This window comes from Colletotrichum gloeosporioides (genome assembly GCF_011800055.1).
Source record: "Colletotrichum gloeosporioides strain Lc1 chromosome Unknown consensus_55, whole genome shotgun sequence".
Classification (NCBI taxonomy): Eukaryota; Fungi; Ascomycota; class Sordariomycetes; order Glomerellales; family Glomerellaceae; genus Colletotrichum; species Colletotrichum gloeosporioides.
In genome coordinates this window covers 281,978-307,180 of record NW_025544700.1, presented here as the reverse complement: position 1 = coordinate 307,180, position 25,203 = coordinate 281,978, and the positions used below count along the sequence as shown (strand labels likewise).

At 50.7% G+C, this 25,203-nt stretch overlaps 10 protein-coding genes across 10 annotated transcripts; 6 read left to right on the top strand and 4 right to left on the bottom strand.

Moving 5' to 3' along the window:
- Positions 1 to 285: 285 nt before the first annotated feature.
- On the top strand, positions 286 to 1,658 carry GCG54_00013372 (uncharacterized protein; the record flags this gene model as incomplete). Its single annotated transcript, XM_045413228.1, has 3 exons — positions 286 to 472; positions 526 to 571; positions 623 to 1,658. 3 exons carry the CDS (start codon positions 286 to 288, stop codon positions 1,656 to 1,658), a joined length of 1,269 nt encoding a protein of 422 aa, XP_045262424.1.
- A 108-nt stretch (positions 1,659 to 1,766) lies between these two features.
- Positions 1,767 to 3,463, bottom strand: GCG54_00013371 (putative leucine aminopeptidase 2; the record flags this gene model as incomplete). Its single annotated transcript, XM_045413227.1, has 5 exons — positions 1,767 to 1,916; positions 1,972 to 2,450; positions 2,509 to 2,560; positions 2,611 to 3,283; positions 3,339 to 3,463. The coding sequence occupies 5 exons, from the start codon at positions 3,461 to 3,463 to the stop codon at positions 1,767 to 1,769; spliced, it is 1,479 nt and encodes a 492-aa protein (XP_045262423.1).
- A 1,678-nt stretch (positions 3,464 to 5,141) lies between these two features.
- GCG54_00013370 (uncharacterized protein) lies at positions 5,142 to 5,891 on the top strand (the record flags this gene model as incomplete). The annotated part of the gene is made up of 2 exons (XM_045413226.1): positions 5,142 to 5,219; positions 5,280 to 5,891. 2 exons carry the CDS (start codon positions 5,142 to 5,144, stop codon positions 5,889 to 5,891), a joined length of 690 nt encoding a protein of 229 aa, XP_045262422.1.
- Positions 5,892 to 7,112: 1,221 nt separating this feature from the next.
- On the bottom strand, positions 7,113 to 7,675 carry GCG54_00013369 (4-carboxymuconolactone decarboxylase; the record flags this gene model as incomplete). Its single annotated transcript, XM_045413225.1, has 3 exons — positions 7,113 to 7,354; positions 7,402 to 7,463; positions 7,524 to 7,675. 3 exons carry the CDS (start codon positions 7,673 to 7,675, stop codon positions 7,113 to 7,115), a joined length of 456 nt encoding a protein of 151 aa, XP_045262421.1.
- A 1,830-nt stretch (positions 7,676 to 9,505) lies between these two features.
- On the top strand, positions 9,506 to 10,553 carry GCG54_00013368 (Acetylxylan esterase; the record flags this gene model as incomplete). Its single annotated transcript, XM_045413224.1, has 2 exons — positions 9,506 to 9,965; positions 10,021 to 10,553. 2 exons carry the CDS (start codon positions 9,506 to 9,508, stop codon positions 10,551 to 10,553), a joined length of 993 nt encoding a protein of 330 aa, XP_045262420.1.
- Positions 10,554 to 12,225: 1,672 nt separating this feature from the next.
- Positions 12,226 to 13,474, bottom strand: GCG54_00013367 (Platelet-activating factor acetylhydrolase-like 2; the record flags this gene model as incomplete). Its single annotated transcript, XM_045413223.1, has 2 exons — positions 12,226 to 12,837; positions 12,893 to 13,474. The coding sequence occupies 2 exons, from the start codon at positions 13,472 to 13,474 to the stop codon at positions 12,226 to 12,228; spliced, it is 1,194 nt and encodes a 397-aa protein (XP_045262419.1).
- A 1,634-nt stretch (positions 13,475 to 15,108) lies between these two features.
- Positions 15,109 to 17,380, top strand: GCG54_00013366 (uncharacterized protein; the record flags this gene model as incomplete). The annotated part of the gene is made up of 2 exons (XM_045413222.1): positions 15,109 to 15,516; positions 15,575 to 17,380. 2 exons carry the CDS (start codon positions 15,109 to 15,111, stop codon positions 17,378 to 17,380), a joined length of 2,214 nt encoding a protein of 737 aa, XP_045262418.1.
- Positions 17,381 to 19,539: 2,159 nt separating this feature from the next.
- Positions 19,540 to 19,995, top strand: GCG54_00013365 (uncharacterized protein; the record flags this gene model as incomplete). The annotated part of the gene is made up of 1 exon (XM_045413221.1): positions 19,540 to 19,995. One exon carries the CDS (start codon positions 19,540 to 19,542, stop codon positions 19,993 to 19,995), a length of 456 nt encoding a protein of 151 aa, XP_045262417.1.
- An 894-nt stretch (positions 19,996 to 20,889) lies between these two features.
- GCG54_00013364 (putative transporter SEO1) lies at positions 20,890 to 22,581 on the bottom strand (the record flags this gene model as incomplete). Its single annotated transcript, XM_045413220.1, has 4 exons — positions 20,890 to 21,833; positions 21,895 to 22,020; positions 22,069 to 22,241; positions 22,298 to 22,581. The coding sequence occupies 4 exons, from the start codon at positions 22,579 to 22,581 to the stop codon at positions 20,890 to 20,892; spliced, it is 1,527 nt and encodes a 508-aa protein (XP_045262416.1).
- A 912-nt stretch (positions 22,582 to 23,493) lies between these two features.
- GCG54_00013363 (uncharacterized protein) lies at positions 23,494 to 23,664 on the top strand (the record flags this gene model as incomplete). The annotated part of the gene is made up of 1 exon (XM_045413219.1): positions 23,494 to 23,664. One exon carries the CDS (start codon positions 23,494 to 23,496, stop codon positions 23,662 to 23,664), a length of 171 nt encoding a protein of 56 aa, XP_045262415.1.
- Between the last annotated feature and the right edge of the window lie 1,539 nt (positions 23,665 to 25,203).

Sequence of the window (25,203 nt, the reverse complement as noted above, 5' to 3'; positions counted from 1 at the left end):
CGTGAAGCGGCTATCGAGAATATGCAGCAAGCGGGGTGGCTCTTCGCCCGCAAAATTGTTAGTGTAATTAGTGCTCATACAGCACTGGACCACCCGGACGGCTACCTAATCTCATCGAAACCGTGCACGAAGCATTACCTTGAGACGCTGAACCCATTTCCGCGAAGTCTTCGAGAACCCGCGCGTCGCAAATCGAAACCTCGCCCTCAAGACTCATAACATGTCATTGTTCGGGATCAGCGTTGATCAATCTCTTTATCGCACGCGACTGCAACTCCTCCAAACATGACACGCCGACTGCCCTGGGCGCGCGACGACGTCGACCCAGCAAGAACACCTGCCAAAGCCGCCACCAAGTCGTCGACGTCTCGTTCAGCAGCAACGCCGCAACGTGCCACGCCAAAACCGAAGGCAACGCCGACGTCGCGCAACCCAAAACAACAATCGTCACGGTTGAATGGCCTCCTCAGAGGTAGGCGCTAATCACTCACGGAAGCTGCGCGGACGCTCACTCACACGTTGCAGGTCGAAGTGCTTCAACCTCACCACCACCACAGCCTATCCCGGAAATGTGAGCTCTTTGCCAAAAACCCACGCCCACGCAGCACTGACCCTCTCGCAGCTTCATGATCGAAGGCCTGGAAAATGACGACAAGTATCGCATGGTCGAGGACGAACTCTTCACCGTCGCCGGCCAGTTCACGGCGCATCTCCACGCAGCGGAGTACCAACGCCTCAAAACGCAGACGAAATCTCAGAACGCGGAGACGATCAAGAACATCTCCCGCCCCGTCGTCGGATCCCTGACGGAGATCGCGAGGAGACGTCAAGAGGAGCTGCTCCGTAAGAAGAAGCAGCGCGAGGCGCTCCGCAAGGCGAAGAAGGAGGCCAACGTCGACGATGAAAGCGGCGACGAAACGAGCATGCCGTGGCATGGCACCTCGCTGCAGGGGTTGATGGACAGCCCGCAGAAGAAGGAGGTGCCGCTCACGACGCTTACGAGGGCGGACTCGGGAACGAAGAAGAGCTTGTTTGGAGGGGTAATCAGGTCTCACAGAAGGTCTGCGCCCATGAGCAGGAGAGAGGTTCTGGAAGAAGAAACGGAGTCCGAGAGCGACGATCTTGGCGGTCCGGTGAAGGCCCCAACGAGGCGAGAACCCGTAAGGTCAGCGCAGGTATCGAGGCCTTTGCCAAAGGATCCGGCGCGCTCCACAGCGCCGGCTTCCAAGGGAGCGGGAGCCGCTTCTTCGCTTGGAGCTGCGAGGCATGCTTCCCGTGTATCCAAAGAAAGACCGACAACAAGACCACTAAGCAGCTCATCGAATAGCACAACTAGAACTGCAACACCAGCTGCCGATGATGGTGACGACGAAGACGATATATTCACGCGCCACAAGAATCGCACCGCAAGGGCAAGAACGCCACGGCTTGGAGCTGTAAAGCATACGTCACCGACGGCAAGACCAGCAAGCAGCTCCTCATCAAACAGCACGACTGCAACGACGACGCCTGCTATCGATGACGGTGATGACGAAGATGACGAAGACCTATTTACGCGCTTCAAGAATCGCACTGCAAGGGCAAGGCCACCACGCCGAGCGCCCGCGAAGAAGGTGGAAACCCAGGACTCGAGAGATATCATTCCATCATTTCTATGAGCTCGAATCCTCACACAATTAATGTAATCTAGTAATTCAATACCAAGAAGGCTTGTCATTAAGCCATATCAGACGGCATTTTCTTCAAGCTATTGCTATTTGGAAGTCTTAACAATGGTGGTGCTCATCGTCAGACTCCTCAACGGTTGCTATCTCTCGCTTCTGACTTTCTGAACGCTCGAAAAGGCCACGACCTGTCAGCTTCTTGATGAGATTGGTCCCGTCCAGAGCAAGAGTCGAGAGCACATGGGCGGTGGCCTGTGGATCTGGTTAGTTATGAAACATAGTCTTGAGCGGAATGGGTAAGTCTTACTTTTGCGTTCACCGTCAGCTGGTCCAGGTCCGGGTTGTTGATGTCGTCGCATGCTTGATGATAGCAGGGATCCTGGGCAGACCCTGTCCCGGTGTGAAGACCTCCGATGGGCTTGTTCAATACCTGCCAGAACGACGCATAGTCACTGCCGTTGGTGAAGCGCGCCGCTGTCACGTCGATACCCTTTGAGACAAAGTCGGCGGTGAACAGCTCCTGGATCACGTCTGAGCCGGCCGGTGCGGGGACGCCGTACGAAGCACCGTCGCCGTCAAACACTCCGTAGTAGCCCTTAGATACCATGTCAAAATTGAGATACGCTAGGATTTTACCAGCCTCGGCGGAGGCGAGGTTGTTGACGTAGTAGCGCGAGCCGATGAGGCCCTTCTCCTCGGCTCCCCACCACGCGAATCGGATCTTGTTATTCACGGAGTACTTAGAGAGTGCAAGGAAGAGCTCCAATAGCAGCGATACGCCAGATCCTGCTGAAGTTAGCTTGGGAGTCCTCAATGCTTTACATGTAAATCAGATCACACTCACCATTGTCATTGATACCTGGACCCCAAGCAACGCTGTCGAGATGCGCACCAAGCTAGATACCATTCAGCAATGCGTCGAATTTCAGTAGGCAAGCAGACTCACAACAATCACATTCTCAGAGTCCCCGCCTTCCGTCTCGGCAAAGACGTTCTGCGTCACTCGGCGATCGACGTACTCGTCCTCCCAGAACGTCGCCGTCAAAACCTCTCCAGCAAGCAGGCGCGCCTCCAGCGGGTCTCCAATATACTTATTGACGAACCCGCTGGGAATAAACGTCCCGTCATCAGCCACCCCAAGCGACCCGGCCGTCAAATTGAACTGGAAGTCCGGAATCGCAATTACAGCGCTCGCACCAGCCGCGGCAGCCGGCTTCATGATCCCGGCGTACTGCGAACTGCGGCTGTACCCGTCGCACAGCGTCTCGCGGACCAGGACGATCTTGCCGGCCACATCGCGGCCGTCGTACGAGGAGGCATTGCAGGCGTCCGAGCCTGCCGGCCCGGCGACGAGCTGGCCCGTGATGCCTTCGGCGGGCGTCGCGGGCGACAGCGTGAGCCCGTACGCGGCGAGGGCTTCGCCGTTGACGGTCAGGTTGGCCCTGATCTCGCTGCTGAAGACGGCGGAGAAGTCTTGCTTCCAGACTTTGGCGCCGGCGACGCTGGAGATGCGGTCGTAGACGTAGTCGACGGAGGCGGCGTAGCCTGGGAGGCCGAAGGCGCGGTTTCCGTCGTTGGCTGTGGCGATGTCGCTCAGGGAGACGAGGTTGGCTTCCAAGCTGCGGAACGTGTGAGTTGCGACATGAATAAATCGTCGACGGGACTGGCGCTTACTTCTCTCTGGTGATGGTTGCTTGGAAGCTGGCCGAGTCGACGAGGGGCTTGTCGTCTTGGCGCTTTTGCAGCGAGCATGCGCCCAACGCGACCCAGAGGGCGCCGGTGATGGCCAAGGACCTCATCTCGAACGGTTTGTCACGGGCGGGAGGTGAACTTGTGACACCTTGGGGAACACAGAGATCTCGCAGGGGCGAGATTCGGGTTTTTAAGATGATGGCGGTCTTCCTTCTTCCCTTCTAACTATTCTTTCGCAGTTTGCCGCCTGGAGGCGCACCTTTTTGACTGCCGTATGACCCTGACGGGGACTCGGAGAGCGACATGGCATCATGTCGTGTTCGGTGGGACCCCTGGACGGGTGATCGAAGAATGAGGAAGGTCGCAGCGAGGAACCCGGGTTCTAGTCCCGATTTCATTATCAGAACCGACCGAGTCCTCCACAACTTTGACAGTGCCAAGATGCTAATCATCACAGATGTCATGCCTTGGAAATCGCGAATTCCGAACATGGTGTTTTGAGAACAATTTGGGTGTTCTGATGCTACAGCGCCTCGCTCTCGCTTGGCTGACCCAGAACCCGCGAATGATCGACCGGGAAGTCAGATCTTTCCGCCAAGCCTTTTGTGCAGGGGTCGCTGACCAGGTACTCGACGGCGAGGGACGTTCAAGCATCACGATCGTGAGTCTCGAGAATCATCTCATCTAACATGCTATGTAACAATGCTTGCCTAACGTCAACCGGAAGGAATCTAGATTGCTGTCATCTCAGGAGCTTGCATTCCCGCAGTGGGAACCAAGACCAAGACTCGTCTGCTAGAAGTGGAGATGTCTCCATCCCCAGATCTTGGCTCTTGGTTACTTTGAATTTTCAATGGTTTCTTCAGAGCTTTCACCATCCATGGATGCTCCTTCGAGTCTCTCATTGCCTATTATGATCAAACCGCTTACCAACCGTTCGCTAAACGTCTCTAGAGGCATTCTAGCAGCCCAACAATTTCATGTAAGGCCCATAGAACAGAATATGGTACAAGAAGACCGGGGCCTCAACGAGTCAACATTTGTTGCAAGCCGGGAGCCGAGCTTTAGCGGTGTAGGAAGGTATGCCAACATGCCTTGATATTGAACGGCGCAGAGCGTGCGGGGAAAACTCGACCCTATAGAGAATGTTTTTGAAATGGCCTGATTTCATGCTAGAAACCTGAGACATGCTTCTTCTAGTTCTCGCGTGGGAAAGCCAGGAGATTTCGGTCGGGAGCACCGATTCGGCAGTGAAGACAGTTTCAAAACCCTTAGCTAGGCCCGAGGTCTGTGGAGGTCCTGAAAACGTAAGTCACAGAGAAATGAACGAATAGGAGGATAATACGACCGCCACAATCACATCCCTACCGGGGCGCTAGACGTTGCGGTAGAGGAGCGGGCCGCTAAAGAAGCATGTCTCAGGGTATTTGGAGACAACATGTGCTGAACTCCAATGCGAACACCATGCTGTAAGACAGAATATCAGAATAGGAAATCACATATGTGTGTTACAGTGGCACCCGCTGGGAGCGGTGAGCCGTTTTCGGTGCGGATACCGGCTGGCTGAAGCTCGCAGGCCACTATGAAGACTGGCTGACTGAAATTGCCATTTTGACTGCTTCGGGAAATATCAATAAGGTAGTTGTGCGAGTTATTCGATATCTTGTTTCAGACCCAGCGTGCCATGTCAAATTTCCCTTATTATAAGAAGGAGCCCAGTTGACCACGATCTGGCTCTTTTCTGCTACCAACTACATACAGTCAAAGATCTCAGTAAATCGTACAATGCATCTCTCGGTCTTCTCCTCGCTGTGCTTTGGCACACTCGTTGCTCTGGGCTCACCGATTGTCCACAGACGCGATGTAGGTTCTTCTATGGACCCTCTTGCATGGCTTGCATTCAACTAACACTCTGCCGGATAGACCGACCTTAATTCTACTGGCTGCGACGACTATTGCGCAGGCACCAGACCAGGAAACACCAAGGATGACGAGGTTTATGTATGCAAAGACTGGCGTCTTGGGCCCGTAGCGCCGCCTTCTGGCGTGCCAGTCGACGACATTGTTGGCAAGTACTACCGCCGCTTCGGTGGGCTTTGCCCAGGCGAGTTCCTCAAAGCCTGGACGAACCAGACAGACGGCCGATGGGCGTACCCCCCCGAACAGGGCTTCAGTATTGATACGACGGGGTCACCTATTTGCTCCAACCTCACACTGGGAAAAGGCGACTTGATCGACCGTTTCGGCGACGAAACCGGCGACTTCGTAGCCCCAGCATTCACACCATATGCGATGCGAAGCATACCTCCGAGTAACCTAAACACGAGGGATGCAGAGTACCCGTACGGTTATCACGTGTATATGGTTGCGGATAAGATAACAGTCTTGGCCGGGCCAACTTCACCGCATTTTGCGCAGGAAGGAGGGGGCTTGCAGTATCGTTTGTATTCAAGTGTTGCAGAACTGGTTTCAGGTGGATACTTGTTCAGAATGGATCCGAAATCATTGGTGAAGATACTTGCAGGAGAGAAATGATTTAACCTCTATTTAGAGAGAAAGTTGTCATTATAGGCTGAGCCTATGTGCTACCCCCAATGCAATTCAAATTTAGGCGGGGAAATGCTAGAATGAGTCTCTGTCTTGCAAGCTGAGGGTACTAACTTATGTGGTAAACTCATAAGCCACGCCGAAAAAAATGGCACACTATACATCAGCTAGCGGAAGTACGAGCTGCGGACATCGCTTGATTCGCTTTTGGGGGTTTCCTTGTTCATTTGTGATTTTCTCTATGAAATCGTCTGGCCCGCTCTGTGATGATGTGATTGCTCGCGTTTTGTTTGCTGCAAGCGAGATCAACCTTGGCCTTGGCAGATTTTTGAATGAAATCGGACATGGATTTGAAATCTTCTTTTTTGCGTGTTAGAAATCTTCACGCTCAGGATGTGTTGCAAAAGTGGAACCACAATTGCTAAGCAGCAATTGCGCCTTATATCCTTCGCAACAGGATGCCCAGCAACGTCCTGAGACAATACAAACTTCATGTATTTGCAGTCGTTCTTTTCTTCTGTAGCAAGCGTTACCACGATGATTCATCTTTACGAAATTATAAAGAAAGCTTTTTATGTTCATCGTACTGAGAGATAGGAGATAATAAACTTATGATTACAAAACGGCGAGTAGGACATGCACGGCAATGTCACAATATTCGGTCCATATTTTGGCGATAGTATAAGTAAAGGTTTCCGAAAACAAAATAATAAAAGCCGCACTTACGCTACATGATGTATTATCAGCATAAGACTGGTATCAAAATAGAAGACGATGCTTTGCTGCAAAATGTGACATGTATCTTTAGCTTTGTCCCCATTAGATCTTTCGGGTCTGTCGCTAGGTTAGTCGACTATCATCATATTAGAGGCATGTTCGAGGTGCCTAAACAAGCCTTGGCCGTTACGCGCTTCTGAAAACGGATACCTAGCTCTTCTTTACGGCACGAGAGTAGTAAGGCGCACAATTACCCGCATTTCCGACTCTACCGTTGGCCCTGAATATCAATGCATTGGTATTCAAGTATCTTAATTATGTTGACTGAAACGGCTAGTAGAAGTAGGCTCGGGACCTTGTGTAACCAAGAGGCTCCTTCGTACCTACATTCCTTATCAGCTCACATAATAGAAGAAGCTTCTTGCTAATGCCAGAAGACACTGTTAGTGTTTATTCTTTCTTCCACGCAAACAATGATCTTTAGCATCACTCTTATTTCTTGTACTTAGGAGAGACCTCTGCCATCTGCCTCTTGTGCTCTCCCTTCTCTACCATGTCCTTGATAGCCTCATCGGCGACCTTCATGGCCTGAACTCCGGCCGGTGCTCCGCAGTACACAGTAGCCTGAAGAATTGCCTCCTGGATCTCAACTTCAGTGAGTCCGTTTCTAATGGCTCCTCGGATGTGAATGCCGAATTCTGCCCAGCTCTTCAGCGCAATGAGCATGCCGATATCTACAAATTGTCAGCGACAGCTTCCACCCATGTCTCAAGTCACTCACTTAACAGGCTTCGCTGCTTGCGCTCGAGGCCTGGTCGGGACCAGATGTTTCCCCAAGCCCATCTTTTGACCGTCCAATCAGCTCAGCACATAAACATCGGATTCGTTGGGGCGGTTCCTTACTCGGTAATGAGCTCCTGTTGGGCAAAGGCAAACTCGCTGGAGCCATTCCGCATGGCATTATCGACGTAGTTCTCCCCGACTACCTCACGGCGGTTCTTCAAGCCCTGCTCCCACAACTCGGCACGTAGCTTGTCGGTGTTTTCGGACGACATGTTACTGATCGGTATTTAGGTTGATTCTGTACTGAGGAGGAGCGCACGGTGTATTGGGATAAGTATGGTTATGAGGTTATAAGATAGGTGAAGTCAAACTGGGCATGAAGTAGAAGATATGTTCCGGATTCGGCACAAACACGTGCCAATTGAGGGGTCATTTTGGAGCTTAGCTAGAGAAACTTTGGCGTTCCGATCCGCAACCGGGGGAAAAATGTACACCCCGCGTTACCCCGATGTTCCGCACGGAAATGTGGGACTATCCCGATGGTATTCCGCAAAGAATGCAAGCGCTTTGAATTAAAACGACATTGTGAAAAAAAATGAAGTCCCACTTCGGACAAGGTGATGTGCTCATATGCATTTCAATTCACTTTGCAATTGAATGCCTAGTATTAGTCTCGAATTGCCGCTTCAAAGGGCTTAACCTTGCTACCTGACGTTATTTAAAATATCTGGTTGCTGTTCATGAACAAGAGTGTGAAGCTAATTACCAACCTCAAATGCTAGCTGTTTGTTTTGCTTCTAAACTCTGTGTATCAAACACTCCGTGGCGTTTTACAATGTTAGATTTTCTCCATTCCTGCCACTCACAGATGCAGGATCACGAGACCATTAGCTACTCGATTGACTGTTGTCTATCTCCTTGGATGTTCAGTCAAGATACTCAATATTTTGGTGTCGGGTCTTTGATGTGAACTGATAGGGATTCCATACATACTTGTTACCCGAGGTCTTCGAATATCGCATGGGACACAAGCACGAAATCATGGGCGATTTATAAATCGGGCAGTTTATGGGGTATCCAAATCAATCAGGACATCTAAACATAGGGCTGTAGGGATCTACAGCCTCTCTCATGGTAAGAAGAGATGAACAAGTTTCCTCGACCTATCGACTTTTCCAACCTGTCTCATGTCACGTCATTGAGTACCTTTGTATCGAGAAACATTGTATGATCAAGTTAAGCCACCCTCTGATCCTCACAGTTGGTACTTGACTAGGAATATAGCATCACTCCCATGCCAGCGCAACTGCAACTTTGCTTGCCGCGGCTCAAAAGCCAGCCATGAGGTTTGTCGTATGGCTTGAGTATAAACGCGTATTACATTTGATGCATATGGCTGACGACTGCTTCACTCATCTGAATCGCGGTGGCCCATGAGCTTAAAAGTTGTCTGTTGACCATTGCTGGCCCTACATGCGGGTTCTCCGGCAAGTGATCCGCCGAACCACTCAACCTGATACACCGTCTCTCTATTTTGGTCGTTACGAGCCAGCCCGTCGAACGCATAGGCCAATTCCATCCTGATCCGCGCCTCAGCCTTGGCTATTCCCTGTAAAAGCCCAGCGGATGGAGCCCTCCCTGACTCAGTAAACGAACGTCGGCTCCCACGCGGCTTCCAGCCAACACGAAACTCCCGATGAGTAAATGTTTTCGTCACATATCCAACAAGCTATTCGGCATCCACTTGCTGGGGATCAACAGGAACTAGACCACTGGTTTTGCCTGACAGATAGCGCTAGGCCGGAGACATGACGTTGATTTGGCAGGTAAACCAGGGCATCAATTTCCGGGATCCCTGGTCTCGGTGGACCCGTCTTATCGTCGCTTCGTATTTGACAGCCTCCGCGCATCCCTCGCTGGTTCCGGGGAATTCATTAATCTCCAGTTTAAGCAACAAGGAAGCCCCAAACGATTGAGCTTCAAAAGATCCGGATGTCCGCCCTTGTCGCGTGCGGCTGAGGTCCCTTCTCTTGTAATTTTTTCACCTCTCACCTCATCCGCCGAACACTGCTGCCGCCGTCCGTCAGTTCGCCGAATCCAAGATGGTCTCAAGTCTCTCAGCGGCGCTCGCCCTAGTCTCCACATTGCCATGGGCCTCGGCTGCCTCGGTGGCCACGCGTCAATCTACGGGTGACGGCGAGTGTCGCGACGTCCACGTCTTCCTCGCCCGCGGGAATAACGAGCCATATCCGGGCCGTCAGGGAAAGCTGGTCACGGCCATTTGTGACGGGCTCGATAGCTGCGATTACGAGGACATTCAGTTTTGGAACCCACTGGAGGCGCCGTACTGCCAGTCTGTGGAAGAGGGTGCTGCGAACGGCACGGCACAGGTCACCGCGTACAACAAGCGGTGTCCGGACTCGAAGTTAGTGTTGAGTGGGTACTCACAGGGAGGTCATGTCATCGGCGATATCCTGGGTGGTGGAGGTGGCACGTTCTTCCAGGGTTGCCAGCAGACCCCAAACGCTGGTCTTGACGCGACGAAGGCTCCTGGAAACAAGAGTGAGTAATAAGTGATAGAACTTTTGGATTTGAGAAACTGACGTTTCGACACCAGTCTCTGCGGTGTTGATCTTTGGTGATGTTCGACACACCGCCAGCCAGCCGTACAACTACGAATCGGGATCCGGGGCTAACGGCCTCTTCCCCCGTCCGGATGACCAGCTCGCTGGCATGAAAGCCTACGCTGCTTTCTTCCGCTCGTACTGCGTGGAGTCCGACCCGATCTGTGCCGGTGGCGACACGGCCGCCAACCATCTCAACTACTTCGACATCTACTCTGGCAGTGCTGGAAAATGGGTTCAAGAAGTCGTTGGAGCCCAGACGACCAGCTCTTCTACGAAATCATCAGCAACCTCGACCAAAGCCTCATCAACCTCGGCTAGCGCTTCTGCGAGCGCCACAACAGATATGACCTCCGCTGCACCGACCACGGAAGCTGCATCAACCGGAGGATCTACCCCATCCCCTACATCCGATAATGCGGCGGCTTCTTCAACCCCAACGGGCGCCAGCGCAGCCAGCGCATCGGATTACAACAAGATGCTTCTCAGTCTGGCCGTTGTCGCTGGATTGATGATGGCCTGCTAGACGATACCGCAATTATTTACGACCACGATAGATCAACGTCACAACATGGAAGCATCGACCACTTGTTTTTGAATACCCCATAGAAACATATCACGAAGGATAAATAATCACACGGTATTGAACATAACGAGTACATACTGGAGCAGAAGGAACTTTTAAGAGAAACATAAATGCTATAATTCTGTTTGGGGTTATCAAACCTAACAGCAGCATCCTAGTGCCCCATCCTATTCAATCTCGGCATCAGAACACACGATGGAGGCATAGATGGCTTTGTAGAAGAAAAACAATTCAAACTTTATCTAAAGTCAAACTTTCATTTTCTGACTATGATGTCTTCGACTCAAAAGGCTTCCGTTACCAAGCGACCTACCTACCTCATCAAACCACCTCCAAGCGATATTTAGTCTAGCCCGCGCCCGGACAGAAGGGGCCAATTTATATGGATACCAGCATTTGTCTTTCCTTGCTTAAACTTCATAATACGTCGAGCGTCCACATTTCTCAAAATAATCGATCGAAACCGACAGAATGACCATCATTGAAAAGGAGACCAACCTGCGAGAGTCGCGTGTACTGCAAAGTAATAGAATTCCGGACGCCAACGCCGAGGAAGACTTACGCGTACTTTATCAGATCTTCGACCCCCGGAAGAGGCATGCGAAAGCTGTCAGTATCCCGTCCTCGTCGCAGTTGACATCGACATCTTTGGTGGTGTTCGTATGGGCGGTCTTGCAATCTTGGACACGGCGAAGCTCGGCTCTGCATCCAACGACGGGCTGATGTCGACAAACAATCTGGTCTCAGACTCCTCATCATGGGCATATTACCTCGCAGCGATGTTCTTTCGGTTCGGGAACCCTACCAAGACGAGCGACCCTGCATCACACATGAAGAAACTTATACCTAGCAGACGTAGAGTCATTCTCGTCCAGAACGGCCTGGGGTTGCCAGACTGGTGGGAGACCTTGGACCATGGCAAATTCAGTTATTGTCTCAACACAACTCAGCTTACTCGCCGGATATGCTGCCCTCTGGGCTCTCTTAGCGAACTCAGACCGCATCTTGACGAAGCTAGACCACGACTGCCAACTGCCATAGGGAATGCTGGGAACAATGCCAACGTCACGCTGAGGCATCTTTTGTTTTTGGGAATGAAGATTCACTCAAAACAACACTCAGACAATAAGGTTGGAGTTGCTTGAGCAGGCAGCGCTGTTTCCCGGATACACGCCAGAAAAGTCGCCGGCCGAGGCGGCAATGCTCAAAAAAGAACTCGACCAAGGCTTGTTGGCTGAAGAAAGGGAGAGAAAGGCCAAGAAAAGAGCCGAACGCTCTAGAAACATTCAGAAAATCTTCGAGGAGATGAGAAGGGAGTCGGTCACTCTGCGCAGCGGGGTCGACCAGGTTGGAACCGACCTGGCTTTACTCCTGGAACAGCATAATATCGGACCGGAACCTTACGACCTCATGTACGAAGGAATAGTCAGAACGTTCGAATCTTATTTCAACCTCCACCTGTCACAGCTATGAATGCTCAAGACTAACTTCGATCCGTCCTCAGCCTTCTGAAGTAATATCTTGCACAGAGCTTATTACCCGTCGAGCTTTTCAGAAATCTGCATTAAGGTAATTTCTTATTCTGAGTCGTGACTGACTACCGCAACCCACATCATTCCTGCGGACAGCCGAGGCCCTTGATCTTCAGGAGGTCAAGCTCCGGGCCGAGCTTCTCAATACTGCAGAGTTCATCCTTGTTGCCTTCGAACACAGAATGCAAGGCGGTCCTCACGATGTCAATGGTGAGCTGTCCAGCGCGGTCGCCATCAATAGTACCGAGGAAACCCTGGAGAGCAGCGGTGTAGTCCGGATTCTTCAAAAGTTCCTTGATCGGGGGAAGTTGAGGCGCATCGAGGAACGTCGGGTGCATTGTACCGTTGATCGTGACGATAAGCGCAGGGCCCTGGTGCTTGTCGTACGTTTCATTCCAAGATGGGACCCCAGGGAAAACTGTCTGGGGTAATACTGGCGTCCCGGCTAGCACAAGGAGCTTGTCGCTACCTTCGGTGGGTACTGGACCATACATGGCGCCGTCAAAGTTGAGCCCACCGAGAACACGATCGTCAGTGAGGATCGTAGCGGCAGAAGTTGCTCCTCCGAGCGAGTGGCCGTAAACAAAGACCTTGGCAGAGTCGATTGACGCCCCCGTGCCGGCCACGAGTTGAGCAGCTATATCGGGGGTTTGCAACTGATCGATGACGAAGGAAAAGTCGGCTCGTCGTGTCTGTGAAATTGAAGTCAGCGTTTGATGGATGCAACAGACGATGAGTTTCCCGCACCTCGACAAGCGACTCTAAGTAGGATGGGGCAAGACCTCCTGTCGCGTTGACCACACTGTACACTACACTTCCATCTGGAAATTCGACTACGCCGGTCTCATACGTATGATCCAGTGTGAGAACAACATAGCCATAACTGGCAAGCGAGCGAGCCAGAACGCCGTACAAATGTCTTGAGCCCCCAAGTCCCGGAGAGAACAGCACTACTGGGTACTTGTTCTGTGACGCGTCGCGTCGGGACTTGCAAGTTTCCCCAACCTTGCAGAATGCAAGCTCGAGGTTGTCGAAGAAGTCGTCGGGAAGAGCGAACCCGAGCGAGGCGGAAAACCCTGCCATTGCCTTGGCGGTGATGGGTGTCATGTAAGGGACCACATCGTCCGAGCAGTTACCCTTCTTCACGGGGATGAATGCTGATGTTGCAACGCGTCGTTTCTCCGGCTTATCCGCCGGTGCCAATGGATCCCATCTTGCTGAATCCTCGAAAGATTGCACCTTGTGGGCAACCGAATAAGGACCGGGAGGCCCTTGGATGAGGACGGCCGAAGCCACAGAGATGAGCGCTGTAAAGACTGGAAGATGCATGTTTGGTCGACTTGGGATGCAGCGGATGATCAGAAGATTTCGAGACGCGAACGGTATTTCATATTTAATCAGGAAATCGTTTTTCGTATTGGGGCGTCGATGCTGACAGACATTCCTTCGGCTGGGGTAATACGAGCTGCCAGATCCAGGGCACTCTACTGTGAAAGGAAATTGCAAGTATGATGTGCCAAAGCGGACCGGATCTCGGCGTGGCTGTGAGCAACCAAGCACGCAATGAGGCTCACAGGGACCGATAAACACCACTCGGGAGCGACGGCTCGAATAGTCCTGGGATTTTAGACCGTCTGTCCCTGATTCCAGGCATTCAAAATCGCTTCTGGGTGAAGGGATTAAAGCTATGCTGACCACTAGTCCCAGCTCAATTGAGTCCTAGGAGCAACAGGAATACAACCATCGTACCATTTCTTTTCCGAGCTTTCTTCGGCTAATAGTAAAACATCGGTTTAGCACTAAATTTGACGTCAGCCAAGCAACTTCAGGGCTCAGCTCCCTAGGCAGCACAGCAGCCGAATGGGACTTTTGTACCATCCAATCCTCCCTCCAATGAAGCCAATGAAGGAAGCAACATGGCTTCGCCCTGAGGAGGCTTGCAGGTGCGGACCGCCCCGCTTGTGAAATCGAAGGCGGAGTCCGATATTCCCGTCAATTCAGACCGCTGATCTCTGGAAAGATTCAACGAGCAGTGGAACTCCGCCCAGGCCGCGGCGTGACCAATCTACAGATGATGGAGTAGTCTGAGCCAAGAAAGTTCTCGCAGACCTTAAATGGACGTCTTCCCGCATTTTGATGTGACAGGAAATTCGAATTGAATCATTGTTGCGAGTGCAAGCCTGAAGTAACTCTACGAAATGGCCAATGGAAGGTGCCTGTCACAACTCCCAGGTACACTCCCTACACAAACTAAAATGCTTTTCGATTTGTGAAAGTAACGGGCAGTATTATAGATGAAGCAAGCTGAAGAAACGTATGCCGGATTGACCTCCAACGAGGTCCGTCTACAGTGATCTTGGACTTCCACTGGCCAACAAAGCGACAAAGACTTCCCCATGAAGCAGAATATCTTTAATCGCTCAAATCCGTTTAAGCAATCATGTTGCTGCGGCAGGGTCTCTTGACTCTATTTCTGAACCGCCAGCATGCAGGACGTGACAGTGGCTGCCTAGGCCAACCGACGCCTGAACCTGGCTGATACCCTGGCATCAGCCAACAATCTTTCCCCAAGACAGCAGGGTGAGCCCACAACACCATGGAGAAATGCAACCCAGCCTGTTCCTGAGGGGCGGAAATGCACCACAGTTGGTTAGTGCGTTGCATGTCACAGCACTATAGTCCTGAGCTCACAGGCTTTAGCTTCGATAAGCTCATTTCTGCAGGGGTTTCCAATGCTTGGCAGTCAGCTTTGAAAGCGATTGATGTTGACGATTGGCTGAAATCACGCAGGTGCGAGAAGAATTGGCAAGAGCCTGGCCACCCCGGGAGGCAAGAATCTATCCCATCCGTCCAATGCCGCATAAGTAGACGATGACAGTCTCCATAGAGTCAATGCCAACTCATTCTCACATTTTCCCGCCGTCGGCCAAACTTTCAGACGACTTTAGCTATTTGGACACAAGATGAGGAAACCAGATACATCACGGTCGTTTCCTTGGTCCCTGCGACGTAGCACTTCACCAGACTCCCTCAACCTTACCCGCCAAAGCCTAAACCAGCGTGCACCAGAGGATACGTCTTACCGGCCAAGAGAAAGCTTCCTCGGCAGTTCGGGGGCCAGTGACTCAACACGAAACTTGAGAGACAGAGAAAGCGGCTCCAAGGACTACAAGCGCGTGTCTACGAACGAGAAAGGATCTGCCGGCGCCAAATTTCCCAAGCACAATGTTTCCACGTGGACCGCTTTGGCAGACGCCGCTGCAGTCATGCTCCCGCTTGGTGTTCTGATCTTCATCATATTGGTCTGGCGACTACACGGTACTCGGACCGAGGAGGAGACTGACAGAAAGTGGCGGAACGCCATCACTGTCGTAAGTCGATGTTCACGCGTAGAAGTCACTCCCAGTGAGCTAACAGATGGCTTTCTAGCTTGCTACTATTTTCCCGATTCTTTTTGCTGCTGTTGTTGGAAGACTAATGGCTGAAGCTGCCCGATGGAGACTCGAAAAAGGATCCAGTGTCGGCAGCCTGGAACAATTGATGGGAAGCCGTACTGTTGGCGCCACTCTGCATACTATGATTGAATTCCGCACAGTCAACCTACTCGGATTCGGTCTGATCTTTATCTGGGCATTCTCACCTCTCGGGGGCCAGTCAATCCTACGAATGCTGTCCTCGAGATTCATACCCGAGTTCTCGACTACGGATCTAACTTATTTCGATACCGGCGCCAATAATCAACTCAATACCTTGCCTGTGGCCAGTACCGCGTCCATAGTAGCGATAGCCAATGCTGGTGTTCTCGGGTACTTGGCAACAGTGTATGCCTCATTCGTTGCCCAGCCTGACTCCATTCAGGTCGATACGATGGACCATTGGGGAAACGTCAAGATTCCCTTCCTGGACCAAAATGCGCCCAGCAACTGGACAGAGATTTCTCACAATTCTCAAGAGGTTCAATACTCGTCTTTGGCTGGGATCCCTCTCAAATACTCAACCATTGGCAACGTCACATTCGCGGTCGAGAGTAGCTACGTCCATCTCGATTGCAACAACATCACGAAGTTTCCAATCAGCTTTCCGCAGGATAACATGACGAACATTACGAGTGGATTCTGGGCCAATAGTCATACATATAGTGACAACATTCTGAAGGCCCCCAACGGGACGTGGCGCGGGGTCAAGAATCACGTCAATAACACACAAAACCTAACGACTTGGGCCATTGCGCTTGACCGATTTGTCGACCCATTCTGGGCAGACCAGGAAGTTCAAAATGCTCGATTGGTTGAGAAGCTCAATACCACCGACGTCAGAGCAGACATAAGGGACGGGCTGAGACTGTTTGTGAATGAGACGGGCATCGAGGCTGGCGAGGCGAACTTGCTTCTTCAGATCATCATCCCTAGTATCAAGCCTACTCGGACGCCTGAAACCAAACTCGAAGCTGTCTGTGGTGTGACACAGAGATACGTGGAGTCTCGTGTGAATTGCACGTATGTGCCCACTTCTGGTCGTCACGCCTGTGCGGTAGTTGCACAGCGGCCATCTCAGCAGCCGCACGCTCCTGAGGCCATCTCGATTCTCTCTCTGCCACATCTCTTCTATTACATTTCGAAAGAATTCCCTCTAGCAGCAACAGGCCGGCCCCTTGGGGGGTTTCCCGACTTTTCGATCCAGTACTTGAAGGATCCGACATTTAAAGAGCTTAGCTCGTCGCCGGACGTCAGCCTTGATGATCTCCCGGACGACAAGATCGGGATCCGCCTAAACCAACTTCTCAACACGTATCTGATGCTCAGTCAACAAGAGCTCCAGATTACTAGCAGTACTTTGGGTCAGACGGCAAGCTTTGAACCGAACATCACGATCTCGTCAGAGGTCAGTAATCTCGTCGAAGTATTCCAGGTATCGGGCCTGTGGATTGGGTTTTGCCTTCTTTCATGTCTCATTCTTCTCGCATGTGGCATTTTAAGCGTCGTATTCACACACTTGGCTCATGGCCCTGAGGTGCTGGGGTACGTCTCAACCTTGGTTCGTGACTCGAAGTTTATGGACCTGCTCATGAATACTAGTTGGATGGATGGCACAGAGCTCACAAAGGAGCTGAGATCACAGCGTATCAGATACGGATACACGCATCATACCATGGGCGGAGAACCATTGATGGGTGTCGGTTATCAAGCCGATACGGAGCAGATCAAGGACTTCATCGCTCGTTATCAGGATAGGTAGATGACCAAACCTTTCATATGATTCTTGCCGATGATCCCTGCTCAATTAAAAGAAAGCTTATCTATGTAATGCGATTATGTCGCTCAAGCGTAGCCAGATCACCCGCCGCCTTAAGGAGGTATAGGAAGCACTTCATTGAGGCTGTCGGGTTGCATTTGCTCCTGATTTTTGATGTACTTTTCGGCAGGCCACAAGTGAAAACAGCTCGTGAACATCAGTTTCAGAACTTTTCCCTGCGTTCAGTTAGTACCGCGTCATTTCATACACACTGAAGAGCCAGCTTTGCTCAGGACGCGTGTGTGTGGATATAAGCAGGTTCAGGCAGAGTGCGGCATCAGCTCGTACATCAAATCGAAGTCAGATGAGACCCACATGCCTAGCCTAAGATAACACAGCATTCGGATGCGAACCATGTGAAAACACATGATAGCTACCATTCTATTGGTGGCCTTTCCCCTCTACTTAAAGGAAGAGCAGCGAGAGCTTAAGCCTGCTTGGTGGCCCAATCATGCGACTTGTCCCTGATGTCGCCGTCGACGCTGTGTGGCATTTGCGCTCCGACCAGCAGTTCGAGTGGAGATGCACATCAACTCTGTGCAACTATGGTGTGTCGTGTGACCACTGGCAGCTGACCAGTACCCAATTGGCCAAATGGCGGGCTGTAATCAGTCTTTCAGTTTTTATGTGGGCTAATACTAGCTACAATTGAGGAGAATTCTTTTCATCACAAGTGTGCACGGATCCGCGACTTTATCCTATTCGTTCCTGCGGAGATGCCGGGTCTCGTTCTTGCCGCTCTGGGTAGACCATGTCGGCGCTGGCCGTCTGCGCGTCAGAAACTCACCTCTGACTATCAATCACTCATAAGACAAGTTTAAATGAGGCCCAGAACCCTGTATATATAGTTGAAACTAGGTTATGCATGTTAGGACTCGATCTCGCTCCCGGTTCCGAGCTCTGAACAAGATGACTAGCCACTTGCCTCGACTTTGTGAAAGGAAAAAATGACGTTCATTACTTTCTTCCGCAAAAACAATGAAGCCTCAAATTCGTAAAGTATCCGAATGCAACGCGGTTGTGGACACTTGATTGATGTAGGGCTGGACCTACGACAGTCCATCGCAGGCGACAGGCAGACAAACTTTGCGAGCGAAGCGGGCGGGGGGATCCCCTGGGTGGACATTTGGGGATGTATGTGCATTGCCGCTTAGGCGAGTGTTGACTTGTTAGAGACAGGGAGACTGAGTCGGCAGATGATCGCACGAACCCTCAGCGAGGTGGCTATGGTTGTGGGGAAGGGGTTCACAGAGAAGGATCAGTCCTGACCTGTGCAAGTCCATCATCGCCTAATGTGCAGTGACTGCTCCTGCAGTAAGAATGGGCATACCATCTCGTCCAACTCGTTGCTTTATGTGCATGACTTAGCAGCTCATAGATGTGAATGTATTCGGCGGGTACGTCCCGAATCTGAGCTATATCGACATGACTTCATCGCATTTGCGCCTTGTCCCCTAACCAGTTGCCATTCTCCCTTGATCACATTTCTAGCACTCTACCAGGTTTACTATCAGTTGCTGTAGATATGGCAACAGTTTGTTGGGTGTGCCTAAGCCTTATCTTCGGTTTCACTTCCTTCCCTTTAAGCTCCCCTTGAAGGATGATCCCTGTAGAAACTTCGGGGTTGCCGGTGGGAGCTTTTCGTTGGTTGGTCATTAGCCACGTACAACAATAACAGCATGGTATATAGCGAATGATGATAATGTTCATCTCAGGTGGTGGTATTATCCGCATAGTGAATGTTGCGTATGAGTCAGGGCGCAAGTCAGCGCCTCTGTCTTTGTGTCCGCCTAGAATGAGGCGCGTTGCGCGTGAGTCAGAGCACCTGTCAGCCTCTATCTTATATCCGACTAAGGTAGAACGAGGACTGACACCTGCCTGCTGGTTCTACTTTATCATGACTCTTGACTCTTAGCCGCCTCTTGCGGTGCATATTATTCAACGTAACAGCCTTTGCCGAAGTCCCTCTGTCGACGATCCTTTCTCAGTCACTTTCTGATTCTAATTGGCATACAACTGACCACAATCGATCAATCATAACGAATTCAAAAGAACAACATCAATTCAACTCTTGCAGCCGTTAGTTCCAGGGCCTTCTAACGATGCCGACATCACCACTCCCCCGACTCCTCCTAATGGGCCTCTTCGTCGTCCATACGATGGCTGGTAACTGCTGCTGGAGAGACAGCTGGGGAAACAGCTTGCAAGACACCGGATACGGCAATAGGAACTACAACTATGATACGCTATGGCTCACATGGGACGAGCCTGCACAGGTCGTTCGATGTGGTCTCTCTGGCAACTTTCAGCCCGGAACGAAGTGCTCAGTTGCAACCTTCAAGGACGAAAACGGCAACCTTAACGCATTAACGAACATCACCTTTGGTAGCGACCCTCAGCCCTTCCAGTTTCGCCTAGGTATTAATCCAGGGAGCTGCGACCCTTTGCCAAACGATAAGGTCGTCACCGGCTGGGAAGGTTGGGGAGTGTTCATGTGGGAGGGCCATGAATTTGCCACAGAGCCGCTGGGACTTTGCAATACGGACCATTCAGCCTGAGCCCGGCATGGCTTCTTTTCTACATATGTTGGACTGCAGTACACGGCATGCGGGGCTATATCCGACCAGCTCATACGGATATCGATCGACGTTTGTTTCCTAGCTGATAGCGAATTTTGTACTCGGGAAATACCAAAGTCTTTTGTTGATCTTAAGTACTGAAATCCACTCGCACGGTTTGAACTCAAAGCGCCGCTCGAACTGGTCAGTTGCGCTCTCGACGCACGCGTATTGGCGATCGGTGAAGAGATCGCTATGCTTCCGTATCCGATCGTGGCAGTGTCAGAGATCTATTACCATCGCTCCGTCACTCTTGCGGGGGTTTCCATATAAAGAAGCCCCGCAAGTGCCACGCCAATCTCCAAGATCGTGCGATAGATGTAGATGCTCACGCGAGTTCATCCGAACCTACGCAACCACAAACAGTAGACTCTTTCATTTCCGCACAGGTCCTCAGAACTCCGCTCGTCACCCCGATAGATCTTCAGATCGGTGGATCTTCAAATAAAAGCCTAATGCTCAAACATTACAATGCTTTCAATTCCACGAATCCAGCGTAATGTGAGGTGCTAGGGCCATTCAGATCACATGTAAAAGCAAATTTATCAGTGAGCGGAATGGTTGCGGAGTTGATGGATTGGGTCATTTAGTGTTCAGATCTCTAACGAGACGCGAATTTCAGAGTTTATTACTCCGCCACGGGCTACCAGGAACATTATATTTCAAACTTATTTAAATCAGTAACAATTTATAAAGTAAGTAAGTGAGCAAATTCTTTTCAGGTAATATGATGCCCCACCACCAGTGTTCCGTTTCGCTATGAGAAACTATTTCTTTCTTGACCAGAGCTCCTGCAAGCAACATCAAAAAAGGCCAAGTTCGTCTGTGCCACTATCAACCCCTTATCTTAGCGGTTTCATGGCCGATAGACGTGCTTCCAGGGCCTTTCTCGGTCATGGGTGTACCAGACTGCTGGGTCCCTTCCTTGGCCGAAGATATCAAATCACTTTCTTGTTGCCCATCTGTCTCCTCATCAGACGGACTGGTGTCTTGTCTCTTATCTCTCTTCAGGTAATAGTGCATAATCCACGTGAATAGAATCAACGCGATAGCGCACCCAAGGCAGAACGAGAACCCCTTTCTGTATCTCGGAGACTCGACCGTTGGAAATGTCAACAAGGGCGTCCATGCCGTTGAACTCTGAGACAAAAGATTGATGAGAACCAAGGTGAAGCTTCGCTCCTCAGGGCTGTCTCGCAGTAGATTGTTGACCCACCCGTGGAAGACGGATGACAGGGCGTTGGACCAATACATAGTTGCGAACCCAAACCACAAGCCTGCTTCAGGAACTGTCCATATGGTCAACAAGACTAGTCCCACAGCGTTCAAGAAGGAGCAAATAGTGATGGCCCATGCTGGTCCGAGGAAAAGGTCCGAAGCGAAACAGGCGATGAGCGTGTAGGCAATACCCAACGCCGGCGAAATAGTGCCGAGCTCGTTGACCTTTGCTGCACTGTATCTACCGAGACTTTTGATCCAGAGGAGATAAGATCCGGTGTTCTTGTGGATACCTGCGTTCCAGAAAAGAACGTCTGTCGTGATAACCAGCCAGAAACGGAACCCCAAAAGGGTGCGCTTGATATGACCAAATCTCATCTTGCCGTGTAGTACATGCCCATGTTTCTCGAGGCGCTCTCGAGCAACTCGAAGATCATTGTCGTTGACGCACCATTTATTGGGCTGATCGACGGTTCCTGGGATGACGAAGTAACCCAGGATGCCTACAGGAATTGTGATTAACGCACAGATGATGTACATCCAGCGCCATCCTTCCATACCTGTATGATGAATTCAATAATCTGACCCAAGGAATTCTCAAGTTTTTAAATGTGATCTTACCACGAACTCCCTCCAAAGAAGTTGATGCGCCCGCTTGGATCAAGCCTGCAGTAAGAGTGCCCGCAGCCAACCCCGTGTAGAAAATACCACCACGGCGAGCAATCTCGTGGCCCCTATACCAAGAACCTGGCTTCGAGTGAGCAGCGAAATGGCTGATGAAAGGTCAAGACATACCAAAAACGTAGTGCATAGCGGGGAAGAAGGCGGCTTCAAACCAGCCTACCATGAACCGATACGCTGCCAACTCCGCATAAGAGTTGACGCGATACTGAAGGAGAGTGAACACGCCCCAAAGGACGTCGCATATCGGCACCAGATACTGTATAGGAACATATGTCATGATGAATCTGCAGACCCTGTCAGCGCTGGCAACAAAACAGTCAACTCCAACAAGAGGGCTCACAAAAAGGGAATTTGTCCAAGCACTGAACCAAGGGTAAAGAGGGTCTGGAGTTGTACTAGTTCGTTGCCGTAGAACCCAAGATCTTCTTTCATCCCGGCCACGTAGGCATTGTTCAAGTTAGACTGGTCGATGTACTTAACCCAATATCCTAGGACAGAGTACGGGACCAGGAACATGTCGATCTTGGTGATGAGACGGCGCTCTTCCGGGGTGTCGTCGTCAGAAAACCATTTGATTTTCCACCATTTGTCCCGCGGGACGGACTCTTTCAAAGCCGATGCCATAATGATCTGACAGCTTTAGGTGGAGTACTCGAAGTCTCGAAATCACTTGGTTGACCAAGTCAAAAATAAACGGAGGCTCGTGCTCGTGATATATGTTTCATTTTGGACCCGTCTGGGCCAGTCTTAGCGTCTTCAGAATTTCAGATGAGCCATTGCGCAATATAATCCAAGAGAGTTACAATCTTTCTGATGCACCACAGGCTTGTGAAGTTGGAGACCGAGTTGGTGAAAAGTGGAGGGACAAGACGCGAAGGAAGAAATGACCAGGGTGGGAGTGAAGAAACAGTGATAACAGCATGCGATATCGGTAACTGGAACCAACGTAATCACATCCAATGCTACAATCGGCCGTTTAGATTGAGTAGCTAAGAAGCTCACAGAGCGATCGCGGGATGATGTGCTGCAACCCCACAATGATGATAGACGCAACCTTGCTTCGGCAGTCTTGGCTCACTTTAACGCACTGAACGTTTGAACAGGGTGGCTGGCTCACCAATAATCTTCAACGGCGGGCTGATTTACCCTTTCTTTCACGTGAATCCTTTCCAAAAGGCGTGTTCTCTATCATGTTTGCCCTATTTCAAGCTGTATCCAGCTATGTCTTCGACGCGACTGGCGGTGCATAACGCCTAATATTCCGCTGAAAACCATTGAAGACAATATGTAAAAACCACCAGACAGTATGTACTTATCATTTGAACTCAGAATCACTCACATACCGATTATCACTCTGATTTAATGCGATGTCCGCCTTAAATGTTGAAAAGATGCGCGTATTGCAGCCGCGGCGGTTCGTCAAAATTTCTTTACGCGACCGGCTAGATTGGATCTTACTTGCTTATCAAAAGAAAAACTCTCGGAGTAGTTGCTCTTCTTCAATGATTCTGGTCGCAGAGCCCCCTGAAAGAGGGCATGATCACGAACTGCGTCAACTTTTACCTCGTTCAGTCGGGTGACGGGTGCTGGGCGATCTGTGGTGCCCGGGGAATTGCTCTGGATGACTTTTACAAATGGAATCCTTCTGTCAAGACGAACTGTTCTGGGCTCCAGGCGAATTTGTATGTTTGTTGTGGGGTGGCTTAAGTCTGGATAACTATGTCACAAATAATTCGTTCCTATAAACCTTTCTTTCCTGTGTGGCTGTAAGGAATTACTTATGTAGTCTACCTAGAGATGGAGGGTAGGTAACTGGAGAGTCTCGTCAGCAACGCTGCATCTGAATCACGCTACACATCTTACGAGAGCATTTCAGTCAATATAGAACTTTTTGTGCATTAAACAATACTTGCCATCGCATTTTGTTGATTCAATACACTCAGGGAAACAAGTCTAAGTACTCCCCAAACCGATTCTCGAGAATCCCCGACCGAACGAGTTGCTTTTCCGACACAAAGGGGCGTCCAAATCTGGGCTCGAACTCATCCCTCTGTGTTCCAAAACCATCTTGCACAATGGGCTTCGCGGGAGCCTCGCCCGGCCGGCCTCCTGCTATCATCCCTTGCCATCGAACATACGGGTTTCCGCCTTCGTTGTAAAGAAACTCCTGCAACTCATTCTCTAGCCAGATTGCGCGCCCTCCCAATGCTGGTCGGGCTACATGCAAGGGGATAGCGTTTTCATTGCAGTGCGAGAACGGCACGGACGCTGGCAACCCGGTCACCATCACGCTTTCAAGTGTATAATACGGACTTCGAGAGAAGGTGAAATATGGGAAGAGGACTTGTAATCCGTGAACTGGTTCAAACAAGGATAAAGGAAGTCGTTGCCTAGAAAAGCCCTTGATGTCCAAACTCCGTCATGTGTAAACAAATGCTCCCGGGCTGGTTGAACTACTGTGGTGGGCAGAAGCTCGAACATTGAGCTTTTGAGACGGTCCATCAAGGTACTTCATTTGTCCTATCCTGGAATGTATCTCGTTAAATATTAGATCGGAATAAAGCTTGCGCAGACTTCCGAGCTAATTAGGCATGGTAAAAGGTGACAACATCCGCGGACGAGGCCTGAAAGCCGCTTGGCAGGTTCGTCTGATGATATCGCGTAACAGAGTCGCAACATGCAGGGTCCGCACACTCAATTCGCCTGGACACCAACTGACTACAGCCTCAAACACACAAAACGAGAACGAAGTGTTTGAGACAGGAGCTTTGAGTGTATTGCTCCACCTATCAGAGCCTGAGCGTGCGAGAAGACCTCGAGAAGGCCTTTCTAGTGATAACGTCCGTGGCCCTATCATGCTACTTGACATAGGTACGAAGCATACCATTGATCGGGAACGTGTCCATGGCTGCGTAGGTAACGCTCGATGAAACAAAGCTTTGTCCATTCAGGATGACACCTATGATGGACAAGCAACGGCAGGCCGCTAAGACGACTGTTCTAAGCCATTGGTGAGATGATCTATGAGCTCTGGTGATGGCTCCGACATCCAATGCATCGTGAAAGTGCGTAGCAATCATCACACAATGAGTAAATTGTGAGTTGTAGAGATCAGAAGGACCAGGACATCGAGTGGAAGGGTTTATTACAATCCAAGACATAAATACATTGCCCTATTTGCAAACTTGATAGGCTACATCGGGAATCTCATAACAGAGAGCAAGATACCTATCGTCATCATGCCCA